A 13932-nucleotide genomic window follows, 5' to 3' on the forward strand; every position below is an offset into this window, starting at 1 on the left:
CGTTATTCAGGTTCAAAGTTGCCGCGGGCACAATCCCCCCCCCCCCCCCCCCTCCCTTCCTCCGCCGGTATAGCAAGGGTTAAGTGCTCTCGCCTTTTTTTAGTTATGTTAAACGTTTCCTACCCGGTGTACGGCGTGTGTCTTCCTCCATCTTTTATTTCATTTCAGTCTCCCCAAATCACATGCCATTTCAAAACGTTCGTCTTTAACAGCACTCTCTCACTGCTTTCCCACCTTTAGAGGGTCTTTCAAGAGATTGCAGGATTGCAATACAAAAGGAATTTCTTGATTTTGCCTCAGTTTTTTCAACGATAAGCTAAGTGGCTTCTAATTTTTTAATCGGATAAGCAAACCGTTTAAACGTTATCACTAAAGCGTTAAATGGATGCTATTTTTTTTACACGGATATCCAAGCCGTTTAAACGTTTTCTCTAAAACGTTAAACGGATCCTAGGTTTTGAAAAACGGATACCACCACCGTTTAAACGGTTCATGAAAGCGTTTAAACGGATTTAAACAGATATTTAACGGTTTGACCGCTAAACGGAAAAGCGTTAGTGTACGTTTTCCCATTTACGGTCACAATTGTATTCCACGTACGTGCTTACAATTTCTTTTTCGATAAACTGCCTGGAGAAGTCATCGGAAAACCTGCGTTGCACATTCCACTAGAACGAAACTACCCGGTGTGGCTTACAGCAAAGGAAATTTAACCTTACAACCACGGCAATTAACCTTTTTGACAGGTACCTGAATAAACAGTATCTTAACATGCAACCTCTTGAAAAATTAAATGACCTTTTAAACGCGATTTATATTTTACACTCCTTAAACGTGTTTCGATTAAGCTCTTCACTTTGGGTCGACGTACGTTAAAATTACAATCAATCCGTTTTCCTGGTTCTCGGTGACGCATAAGCCAAGGCTTATGATTCAGAATGGTTGTCAATTAGATTAACATTGCGTGTTTGTGAACTATTGTTTCGCCAAACAGAATTAAGAATATAAATAGTCACGGGAAGGAACAGTCGGTATCCATGCTCTTCTATCTGGGGACGTTCTGTCAGCGGGGGGCCAATGGCCGGAATATGCTTTGGCGTTGGTCTTGCCTGGTATTATGCATCATCCTACAGTTTCGTCTTAAGGACCGGGCAACTTCTCAAACCACACCATCCAGAGGAGATTTCGCTGTATGTAGACTAACGGACGAAGAAAAGGAAACTTTCGTGGACAAACACAATGAATATCGTGGAATGGTTGATCCACAGGCTGCTGACATGGAATACATGGTAAGAAGGAATTTAGGCAGAGTTGTTATGTAATAAATGTTCACCTTTTTCCGGTGGTAGTTGTTTTACAGTAGACACCCGCACAGAAGAACCTGTGATTTTCTGTTTCAAGCCGATGCGTTTCTTGTATATAGGATGTGTAGTGAGAAATCAGCCTGGAGAGGTTCTTAAAACTGCTTCTGGAAATGTTGTGCAGTACCTACTAAAAATTTGCTTTAATAAGTGAATGATTGATTCTGAAAGGTCTAATCATCACATTTACAGTGCGACTCGCCTGACCGTGGCCACTCAAGAAACCTTTTTTTTTTACAAGTAAGCCAATCAGTATATCTTCCTCCTTGTTCAGTCGTAAAATACAAAACGACATGTTTTCAATAATTCGTTGTTGGTCAGTTGCTGCAACATTTTTCCAAACTTATTGTGGCTTGTGCATGGTCAAGGCCAAAAACGGTAACAAAAACACATAAGAAAGAAATGTGACAAGCTTCATAACCATTCCCTTTTATGAACTATGAGTACAGCTACAATCGTAGACAAATCTCGTTAAGAAATCTGGACGCGGCCCACAAAAAACAATTATTTACTATTCCTCCCCTCGAATTTCTACAAGTTAGTTACCCCCCCCCCCCCTCCCCCTATACAATGTTGATTTTGGAAGTGCTGATTGCCGGGAAACTGTTCATGACCCACCAAACAACATTGAGTTGGGGGGAGGGGGGCGGGGGAAATATGGTCTTTCGATTGTTTACTTCAGTGTAAAAACGCTTGGAACGGTACGTTTTCTTAACCGTTTTGTCCACGATTGTAGAATGATCATGAGGTAATTTGTGTAGAATAATATTATTGCAATCATATGCCTTTCACAATATTTCTTTAGTATGAGGATTCGTTTGATATATCTTGCAATATGTTTTTGTTCATGGATAGTGTTTTTTAAGACTGGTAATGCGGTATGGACATACTTACCTCCTTTGGTGTACCTCACTTGAACTTTATGGTGGTGTTCATAGTAAAATTTTGGTGACTGATTTCAGGAGAGCGCGTCCTTCAGTGCGCAGACCTGGAGGAGCACTTGAAGAGTCAAGCAAAAAAAAGACGAGCACACTTGGATATGTGCCTCTCAAATTCCAATCACTTGAAACCTGAACTCATGAGATGTGTGTCCTTGGTCGCTGCGACGAAGATAAAATCCCAGACAGGGAGGAGAGGACTCAGACTGAAAACTAAAAACTTTAATGAAAGGTTCACACTAATAGCCCATTTTCAAACTAATTACAACCGTGCAATTGGCTTCTTATGCTGATTTTTTGGTTATGGGGCTGGGTTGGCTTTCGGTCATGGGGCTTGTTCATTTTGGCTGGTATACATGGGGTAATTGTCTGATTATTCGGTAAGTTTCTCAATGGCCTTAGTGGTTTCGGCCTTATGTTCACTCCTCTTTCCGTCTGCCTGTTCCTTCCCATATATCCGTATGGTTCAGTTATCTTCACTAGTGCTACTAGTGACACGGTTTTCTACAAGCAAATTAGCTTTTTATATGGGCTTAATCTTAAAATTTTAAAAGCTATATTAAAACGTCAGAAGTTTTCCCTTCATGTTTTAATATTGAAGCTGCAATGCTATAGAGAGAGACTTCATCTTTCTCCACCGATCTGGCACACAAAGAACGCATTATTGGTTATTAGTTCGAACGGGGATTGATGTGGCCTTATGGCCTTCCATTTCCCGATCGACTCAACTTCCAAACTCTACGTCATGTACTTGTAATCCTTGTGTCGCTACATCAACGTGGCATCGAGGCTATTTTTTTCTCGGTTAACCGCTGACCGAATGTTAACTACGAGCGGAAGCTATTTACGATCAAAGGTGCGGTACGATCGAATGGCATGGAGTTACGATCGAATGGCATACGGGTACGATCGAATAGCACGGAGGTACGATCGAATGGCATAAAGCTCACGAACAAATAACATGCAGTACGATCCAATGGAATGGAGGTTACGATCCAATTGCATTTTTGACCCGAATGCCCCCTCCATAAAATCCCCTCAAAAGGAACCAGAAAGCCACAGGTGCCTCCATCCAGTATCTTGCTAGGAAACTTCAACCTCACCTGGATGTCACATCTGTGCTGGATGAGTGAAAATTGCCACAAGCAGATCAAGAGGTATCTGAACTTGATACTAATTTGCAGATTGATCATTACTGGAATTCTTTGTTCCTGCTAAAGGCAATTGATGGTAGCAGTCGGTATTAATTTCTGCCCTCAGCGATCAACTCTGGACTTATATTGGCCCAGACAAATGCTGGGTCTGAAAGGAGTCTGTCAATAAATGCAAGAGTGGTCACCAGCGAGGGATCAGCACTAGAAGTGACAATCACAAGTTTGCGTATTGTAAAGGAGGCAGTCAGGTTTTATGATCCAGTAAATGGTCAACCTGAAAACATTGCAATTACAAGAGTTGAAACGATCTGTACGATCAGCTCACACTGCATATCAGGCACGGCTAAAGGTAGAAAAACTAAAAATTGAGAGGAAGAGCGAGGAAGCTAGTAAGCAAAAGAGGCAGGAAGCAGAAAGCCAAGAAGGCAAAAGAAGAGATGGCTAAATCAAGACATTCCCTCCAAAAGAGTGAAGATACTTTGGTGCAAGAGGAAGAAGTAGTAAAAGCAGACTTGAAAGCAGCTGATGAATTACTGAGAGATGCAACAGCAAAGCTATATGATGTCCTGTCAACAACAGCTCTCAACAAGCAAAGTGTTAATCTAGCGACTATGATGACTGACACTGCTAAGGCAAAGCGAGACCAGGCAATGCAAAGCCTGCAGAGAATACGAGAAAAGCGAAAATTGTTGAATGACAACAGCAAAAACTGTTAGAAAAGGCCATGCCATCAACAGTAAATGCTGCTTAGAAAAAGGGCAACCCAAGGTTACCCAAACTGCTAAAAGAGCAAAAACGTAAGAGCATGACTTTTTGTTTGTTCAAAAGTCTTAGTTGACTTTTATTTCAAAGAAGATAAGCAATGGGTGACAGTGAACTTTGATATTGTTTGTAAAAAAAATCTTGTTGGCTATCCTTCTTCTCTCTGGTTCTGTTTAATGAAATTTGGAATCTTCCAATTTTTGACGGATGATTTTTGCATGTTAACATAACTAGTAACACTTGCTTTGCTTATACTGCAATGTGGGCACATTCGTGTGAATTGCATTGAGGATGTTTGCCATTGTATCTTTTAAGATATTAAAGATATTAAATATTAAAGCATTGGGTTGTAGAACAGAGGTGCTGTTGGGGCAGTGAATGTTAAAGGGCACCATCATGCTATTGTAGCATCACTTCAAAAAGCTAAAACTTGCCTTCACATCAATCGTTTTTTGCCAAGAACGATGTTACTACACTGAAACTATTTACTGTTGTCTGTTGAAACGGGTGGCGAGGATGGGAATGGATCGAAACATTGACCAATTTTTTCAAGTTCTCAACGGCTCTGTTTTGATCAAAATCGCAAACAAATTATTATGGTTTGGTCTCCCTACTAAATTTAATTTGATCATAATGTCTTCATATTTATACAGTAAATGTACCAAGCAATGATTTCAGCACAGAATTGCTCTGAATAAGGAAAACTCCCCACCACAGTGCCCCTTTAAGAGGAAAAAACTCCCGGGAAGCTTCCTATTTTCCTATTTTGGAGTGAGAATTCCTATTTTTTCCCAATTTTTTGGCCACTGTACTTCCTATTTTCCTATTTGTCACTTGACGCCCTGTTCATGGTAACTTCAAAGTCAATTCATACTGAACTCAACTGACTTACTGACCAGATAAATGTCTGAAAAAGTCCTTTAGTTTCAGGGCGTTTGCTCAAATATTAAAAAAAAAAAATCCAGGTTCAAAGTTGCCGCGAGCACGATTCCCCACTCCCTCCCCCCTACCCCACCCCGGCCGGTCTTGCAAGGGTTAAGTACTCTCGCGTTTTTCTAGTTATCTTAAACGTTTCCTACCCGGTGTACAGCGTGTGTCTTCCTCCACATTTTATTTTATTTCAGTCTTTCCCAAATCTCATGCCATTTCAAAACGTTCGTCTTTAACACGCAATCTCTCCCAGTCTTCCCACCTTGAGAGGGTCTTTAAAGAGATTGCATGATAGCAATACTAAGAAGGGATTCGTTGATTTTGCCTCAGTTTTTCAACGATAAGCATTAAACGGATGCTAATTTTTAAACGGATAAGCAAGCCGTTTAAACGTTGTCACTAAAGCGTTAAACAGATGCTAATTTTTAAACGGATATCCAAAGCGTTTAAACGTTTTCACTAAATTGTTAAAACGGATGCTAATTTTTAAACGGATATCCAAGCCGTTTCAACGTTTTCACTAAAGCGTTAAACGGATGCTAACTTTTAAACGGATATCCAAACCGTTTAAACGTTTTCTCTAAAGCTTTAAACACATGCTAGGTTTTGAAAAACGGATAGCACAACCGTTTTAACGGTTCATGAAAGCGTTTAAACGGATATTTAACGGTTTGGACCGTTAAACGGAAAAGCGTTAGTGTACTTAGAATTGTATTCCACGTACGTACTTACAATTTCTTTTTCGATAAACTGCCTGGAGAAGTCATCTGAAAACCTGCTTTGCACATCCCAGTAGAACGAAACTGCCCAGTTTGGCTTGAAGTAAAGGAAATTTAACCTTACATCCACGACAATTAACCTTCTTGACAGGTACCTGGATAAACGGTATCTTAACATGCAACCTATTGAACAATTAAATGACCTTTTGAACGCGATTGTTTCGATTAAGCTCTTCACTTCTGATCGACGTACGTTAAAATTACGATCAATCCGTTTTCCTGGTTCTCGGTGACGCATGAGCCAAGGCTTATGATTCAGATTGGTTGGCAATTAGTTTAACATTGCGTGTTTGTGGACTATTGTTTCACCAAACAGCATTAAGAATATAAAGAGTCACGGGAAGGAACTGCCGATGTCCATGCTCTTCTATCTGGGAACGTTCTGGCAGCGTAGAGCCAATGGCCGGAATACGCTTTGGCGTTGGTCTTGCCTGGCATTATGCATCATCCTACAGTTTCGTCCGAAGGACCGGGCAGCTTCTCAAACCACACCATCCAGAGGAGATTTCACTGTATGTAGACTAACAGACGAAGAAAAGAAAACTTTCGTGGACCAACACAATGAATATCGTGGAATGGTGGATCCTCTGGCTGCTGACATGGAGTACTTGGTAAGAAGGAATTTAGGCAGAGTTTTTATGTAATAAATGTTCACCTCTTCCGGATGTAGTTGTTTCAAAGGGAAAAATAATATTCACAGTAAACACCCGCATAAAAGAACATGTGATTTTCTGTTTCATGCCAATGCGTTTCTTATAAAGGATGTGTAGTGAAAAATCAGCCTTGAAGGGTTCTTAAAACTGCTTCTGGAAATGTTGTAAAGTATCTACTGAAAATTTGCTTTAATAAGTGAATGATTGACTCTAACAGGTCTAATTATCACGTTAAAGACTAATCAAACTACTGTATAATAAACTGAAATTAACCTCATGGAAAATCAGTCTGGAAAATCCAATCTCTTAAGCTAATCCTGGGTTAACGTTAACTTGGCTTTGAGTTTAAAAGCAATTCAATAAAGACTTTTCAAAAGGATTTTTGCTCCTCAGTTTTCACTTAGATTTTTCTTCACCAATAGCTTAAAATAAGCTTTTAAAAAACATTTTAATGAACGAGATGAAAAACTCGGTTAATTTTTAATCGGGGATTAGCGTTAATCGGGTTTCGAACAACCGGGCCCTGGAAAATTAGACAAAATCACTGTGAAAAATCCAATCTCTTCCGTGACGGAAGTACTATGGACATTTTCTGAAGCTACGCATTGTGAGTTTGTAATGGCCCAGCAGACATATTTGGATCTTCCCCAGAGTTCTCTAATCATTAGTAATTTTTCATATAAGAACCTGCTTCATTTGTCAGGTTAAATTGCTTCTTACATATAAGTTGCTTCATTGGCCAAACTTCAGCCTAGAGATTGTTGATCCATTGCCAAATGGCGGCCATCTTGGACTTCTGGATTTCCCTAAAACTTCAATATAGCGACGAAATTAAGCAGAAATTAATCAAAACCAACAGAAAAACACTAAGAAGAATTAATTAATCATTTTAAAAAGGCGTTTTTGGAAAAGGCTGCCTATCAAAAGTTGGTTTTCATTGTAACATCGTAGTCAATTCATACTAAATGACCACATCACATTTTTTCCAGATAAATGTCTGAAAAATTCCTTCAGTTTAAGGGCGTTTTCTCAAATATTAAAAAGGTTATCAAGGTTCAAAGTTGCTGCGGGCACAATCCCCGCCCCCCTTCCTCCGCCGGTATAGCAAGGGTTAGGTACTCTCCCGTTTTTCTAGTTATGTTAACGTGTCCTACCCGGTGTACGGCGTGTGTCTTCCTCCATCTTTTATTTCATTTCAGTCTTTCCCAAATCACATGCCATTTCAAAACGTTCGTCTTGAACACACACTCTCTCCCCAGAGTGTTCAACGGTTTCAATGCCATTCAACATTTTCAAGGACAAAGAAAATGTTGCATCGATGTTGAATGAAAGTTTAAATCAATTTAAATTTGGTTCAGCAAGCTTTCAACAATGTTGAACGACCTGTTCAAACGCCCCGACATTTGGTTGAACAACTGTGTTGAATGCATGTTTTTAATAATAATAATAATAATAATAATAATAATAATAATAATAATAACAATAATAATAATTAATAACTACTTATATAGCGCTTATCCAGTTCTGTTCTAAGCGCTTTACAAAGTTTTAAAAAATCATCTGTTTAAAATAATTCGAAAAAAGATGAGTCTTAAGTTTACGTTTAAAAAGATTTAAATTGTCACAAGAACGGATTTCGACAGGTAGTTTGTTCCAGAGTTCTGGGGCCGAAACAGCAAAAGCTCTGGAGCCATACGACTTTAGATTATAGTTGACATGACACAGGCGAAATGCGTACGACGACCGGAGCGTTCTTGAAGTTGAATAGCGGCGTATCAGGTCTTGTATGTAGATGGGGGACTGTTGGTGAAGGGCTTTGTGGGTGAGCAGAATTATTTTGAATTTAATTCGCTCGGAAACTGGAAGCCAGTGGAGGTCGAATAAAATAGGGGTTATGTGGTCAAACTTGCGAGAGCCTGTGATCAGTCGAGCCGAGGCATTCTGTACTGACTGAAGCTTTTTAATGACATTTAAATCGGAACATTGTATAAAAGAGTGTTACAGTGATCCAACTTGGACGTTGTAAAAGCGTTGACTGAGTCTCAGTGGTTTTAGTGGACAGCAATTTTCTTATACGGGAGAATTGAAGCGAATGTTAAAACCGTTTAAACGGGTCCTTAAAATGTAAACAAAGATCTTTTTATACAAATGACTCTATTGCATTCGATATAATAAGAGTGGGCCTATACCGATACCAGATATTCGATATCTTCCATTTCAGTTCCGGAAAATATCGTTACTCACGGAAATATCGGTACGTTGTTTCGATACTTTTCCATACTACTCACATCACAATCTCAACATAATACAGATCAACGATAATGAACCGCCGACCGGTAAGCTCAGTTGGTAGAGTACCGGACTACCGTGTGGGAGGTCGTGGGTTCAAAACCCGGTCGGACCAACACTTAGGGTCTTTAAATAACTGAGGAGAAAGTGCTGCCTTTGTAATGACATCTGCAAATGGTTAGACTTTCTAGTCTTCTCGGATAAGGACGATAAACCGTAGGTCCCGTCTCACAACACTTATTCCGAATAACAATCTGTGGGACGTTAATTAAATAACCCTTGGCAGTGTTCGAAAAGAGTAGGGCGTGGAGTTCCCGGTGTGATGGTCTATCTGATTAGAGCCGTTGTTCATTGACCCTGAAAAGCCCCAAGGGGGAGTGGTCAATTACCTATACATACATGTCACAATATCGATACCGGTATCGAAAAAAGTATCGCAAAGTATCGGTAAATATCGTACTCGTATCGAATTAATTTGTACAACTTGTACTCCATAGCTCGGTCACTGAATTGCCGTGTATCCCGTTTTCTCATCATCAGCTCCTTAGCTGATCACGCATAACGGCGGTCGAGTGATCATTGGTCGGCAATCATATGGAAACCAACCTTCATTTAGCTCTCTAAAATGAGCCCAATTTTCCGCTCAATATATGTTTCATATATTCGTATTTATTTATTCATCCTTCACGGGCCTTTATAACAAAGCGCTTGCTTTCCTATCTAATTCCTAATGGTGTCATCGTGGTACATTTCCCAACATACGAACGGCCGTGCGTCCACAAGATAACGTGTGCAAATCAGACAAACTCGGGTTTCCGTCGCTAAGTTTTTAGAAAGTTTCCCCAGAAATGGACGAAAATATTGAAGAACTACCGGGATTTTCTCTTGTTGTCACTACGTTAAATTAAACGAAATTAACTAAATTACGAACTCACAGAATGACCAGCTCCCAGTTGGCTTGATAGCACTGCACAGAGGTCATGGGTTCGAATCCCGCTCAAATCTGTATTTTTATTAATTTTTTTTTTCAGGCTTTCTATTTCAATTGTTTAAGTTGCGTACCAACTACGAGGATCTTTATTCTAGCATTTCTTTTCTCTGTCTATCTGTAGGTGTGGAACGCCGATCTTGCCAACTTGGCTCAGATGTGGTCCGATAAGTGTATCTGGCGTCACGGGTTCTACAAGTTCGGAGACCAGTATCCTCAACCTGTTCCCTTCAAGGGGCAAATAGGTGCGTCGATTTCACATAACCTTGATGGTAACAGTGAAATTCCTTATGTTATGACGTCACAAAAACTAAATGTATGAAATTATGGTATTTGTTAGTTTATTCGGAAAAAGCGTGATGAAAAATGCCTCCTGGCCAAAAATCAGCATCTTATTGCAGTTTGGTGGCGAGATATTAACTCTGTTATGCCCCGATGAATCTATAAATGTCTCAGTTCCAAATGTTAAGAACTGAGACAAAATTAGAAGGATTTGTATGGAGCCATCGGGGCATAGCAGAGTTGAGTGGGAAATTTTAAAATCTCGCGCGCCGCGCGGAGAGAGATTTCTTGTTGTACAAAGTTCCGTCTCGCTTTCTTGCGAACAATTAAAACTTTTTGAGGCACTTGTTTAGTTGCTAAGGTGTCATTTTCTTCAATTGTTGTGTGAAATTCGTTTTGATTTTGAAACCATGCTGCAAAACATCAGATGTTTCATTGTTATTATTGTGCTCGGCAGTTTTAGTAGACAAGGCATTGTCAGTAGTTTCGTTTTTCACCTTAAAGTATGAGGTTGTAAAGATTAAAAAACTTACCATTTAATGCGTCAAACTACACTTTGTTGCCATTTTTGTATTTTTTGTAACAGCTGCCTCGTTTATCTAAATAAATTCCTTTTTAGTGACCGTGGCAAAACGGGAAGCCATCTTGTTTCTCTTCGGTTGCTCGGAGGTGAGTAGTACTTGGCTAATCACCTCCGAGCTAGCCAATCAGCGCGCCAGAAAGGCACTATTCACTTGTGTGGTATATACTAAATGTAAATATTCTTAATTGTGTACTGAGCAACTGCTGTTGGTTTTAGAGTTGGGGTTTCATTGTGTTGTTTGTTCTATTGTTTTCTAGAGGGGAGCAAGCCTATCACTTGAGCCCTTATGAGAGCGTCTACATCGCCCTAATATTTTTTGCGGTTGTTTTCACCAAAAAAAAAACCAGTTAAATAAGTTCCAGTGGAACCATGTTGCGACATAATTTTACCCAAAAAAGAAAATTCCATCGTGGAGTTTTCCAGGAGTACTTATTTGATAAACCGAGCAATTATCAGCAATAAGATTAATCCCATGATTCTCCAAAGGAAAGCCCCATAAAAACGGCTCCATTTTTCATGGCTTTTCGTGTCAAAAATACCAAAATAGGAATCATTCTCCTTAGTTGAGGGCAAAAAGTGTGCATTTGTTATTAATTTTGCGAAAGGTGTTTTTCCTTCCAATACTTTTGAGGTCAAAAGAACCGACTAGCTACAACAGTGCGGAAAACAACTCATTCGATTCGCGTCCTTGAATTACAGGAATTAGATCAGAGTGTGGTTCTTTCAAATTTTAATTGAGCGTATGCCATGACAAGCTTTTATTCATTTCCCAATCAGGTCAAAACCTTGCTCGGGAGATGGGTGAGTTAAAGGACCCTTCGGATCGCATAGAGAGATGGTTTAAGGAGCGCGATTATTACACTTATAGCAAGTACAGTTCAGGTGGGGGCGTTTGTTCTAAGACGCCATGCGGACATTACACACAGGTAAGAGGCCAAATATACTCAAAGTATGAAGTGTAAATGACGCGTACTTCTCGAATAGACCATTTCCGATATATTAAAGGATAACTCCGCCCGCCTAGGAAATATTTTTTTTGGAAAACTTTCCAAATGTTTTGCTAAATGTTGTCGGAAACAAAAAAATCCGCGTTTAGAAGCATATTAATAGTCCATTTTAACGTTAAACTTTGTTTGTATTTTGCCGCTTCGAAGAGTTTCCGCCATGACTGCTTCGATTTTGGTCACGTGATTTGATATGTCACAGGTGTGGAACCACGACAGATAACGACAAAGCTGACTCAAATTCTAGTTGTGAGCCCTCCGATTCTACCAATGATTCATTGTAGCTTGGCCACGAGGTTCGGGGGAATAAAACAACAGAAATTACATTGAGGTCCAGAAATGAATTATTAATTTGAGAATGATGTATTATTCAGTAAGTGACACAGGCATGCTCGGAAAAAAATCCGAGTGCTCCTATAAGGAGTCGTACCTAAGACCTCCGATTACTAGTTCGGATGCTCTACCACTGAGCTACAGGAGACTTGTGGGGGCTAAGGCCATTAAACTAGGTTCATGGGACAAGCATCCTGCATACTGCTAGGATTTGAATGTCATGTGTGGCATATGCGAGATGGAATAAATGTGATGGAATATTTCTTTTGTCTTATTCCCCTTAGCCTCGCAGCCAAGCTCGAATTTTAATATGCCGCAAATGGTCTATGTTGGGGTGATCAAATTAGGATGAGCATGTTTCGTGTTTTTTATCCTTGTCCGCGAGATAAATGTAAACTTTAGGCCCTCAAAATCGCACGTGCTTTGATTTCTCGACAAGAAGAATGAAAAGTAGCTGATAGATTAAACTCTTTCCAGAAAGCTATCGGGTCTTATTGTTCAAATTTTACAGATGTTTCGACAAAGGTTGTCCAAAAACCACCGTAAAAGCGTACGCGACAATGCCGAAAGGTAGTCTGGGAAATACCCAATAAATGTCAATAAAAGCTCAGAATGGAATCTGAGCTTTTATTGATATTTATTGGGTATTTCCCAGACTCTTTTACGCTGTATTGGACAACCTTGTCGAAACATTTGTATATCTTTTACCTGATAACGTGTTTTCAATCGAGTGTATATAGCTATGCAGGGACAACACTTCCGAACCAAAAAGATGAACTTTCCCAGAGTCATTCCCAGGCCTACTCGCGGTTATCGTAGCGAGCTGAGCTGCCTGCCTGATACTTGGGACCGAACTCGATGGCTCGCGTCTTCCCGATCAGCTTAATGGATGACGTCACGTTCGATCGCATGCCAAGGAGGACTGGGGACAATCCTGGAACTCTCCCTTCTACTGCATTCCAATTCAAACTGCTGCTATCTTATATTTACCTTCTGTTTCTGTTGTAAATTAAAAGAAGCCAGCTGGATTAATCAAGGCCTTCCTCACATCCTATTAGAAATCAATCATCTGTTGCTTAATCTATCAGTTTCATTCACGCTAAGGGGGTTCTGGAATCAGCAATCCGGCCAAGGAAGTTCTCGAAGCGCCGGAAAATTCCCTATAGTTGTATCAGTCGCCCAAGAAATTTTTGCCTCTCTTTAAAGATAAGTTGTTCAGCTACCATTTGAGCTAAGGAACCGCAGAAAAATCCACTTTGAGGTACTGATGTACCCTCTCTATTGCTTTTGTTTAACTATTAATATTATTTATTTAAAACTATTTGTATTATTTAGTGACCACCCTCTAAATTAAGCCGCCAGTTGTTAAAGTCCCGTAACTATTGTTAGTATAACACAGCATGTAAATAAAACCCTGTTAAGCGTCCGCGGTCATCTTTTGGCCGTCCTAATAAGGCTTCTCCTGATGTTTTTAACTTTATTTTTTAATTTATTTATTGTGTTTCAGATGGTATGGGCAAAAGCTAAGTACGTGGGGTGCGGATACAACTTTTGTGAAAATTTTTTCCACAACAGCTACCAGCGATATGGAACAATGGTTTCTTGTGACTATGACACGTAAGCGCTAATAGGCATAAGGGACCTTACGAGTTAACATGAGTTAACAGTCGTTCTGTACTTTCTTTAAAAAGATTAGTTCATTTCTTTGACGTCCTCAGCAAGACAACGACATGAAATAACCAATTTCAAAGCTTAAAGGAGAACGGGGCACAATACGTTGAATTTTCCTTTCTTTTTTCTGGACAGGTCAGAGAACGTTAATATTTATTTCTAAGTGGCGTTCATTGGCGTTGCCGTCATGTTCTCATCAGGTCCT

The 13932-nt window shown here is 39.8% G+C and overlaps 2 protein-coding genes across 3 annotated transcripts in view; one reads left to right on the top strand and one right to left on the bottom strand.

Annotated features, from left to right (window-relative positions):
- LOC146479689 (uncharacterized) overlaps positions 1-13932 on the bottom strand; it is a 132884-nt gene that overhangs the window by 50656 nt on the left and 68296 nt on the right. The window lies entirely within an intron of this gene.
- LOC146479691 (uncharacterized) overlaps positions 462-13932 on the top strand; it is a 33634-nt gene continuing 20163 nt past the window's right edge. Inside the window, exons 1-4 of one of the 2 annotated variants that reach the window (XM_085110534.1) lie at positions 462-1289; positions 9979-10099; positions 11497-11645; positions 13564-13673. In XM_085110534.1, coding sequence (XP_084966660.1) covers positions 1038-1289; positions 9979-10099; positions 11497-11645; positions 13564-13673 — 632 coding nt within the window. In that variant the 5' untranslated portion in view covers positions 462-1037. Of the gene's footprint in view, positions 1290-5810; positions 6536-9978; positions 10100-11496; positions 11646-13563; positions 13674-13932 lie in introns of those variants that run through there. The other variant, XM_085110533.1, reaches the window with a different exon arrangement.

The sequence above is a fragment of the Pavona decussata genome, unplaced genomic scaffold (genome assembly GCF_977016875.1).
Source record: "Pavona decussata unplaced genomic scaffold, jaPavDecu1.1 SCAFFOLD_58, whole genome shotgun sequence".
Lineage (NCBI taxonomy): Eukaryota > Metazoa > Cnidaria > Anthozoa > Scleractinia > Agariciidae > Pavona > Pavona decussata.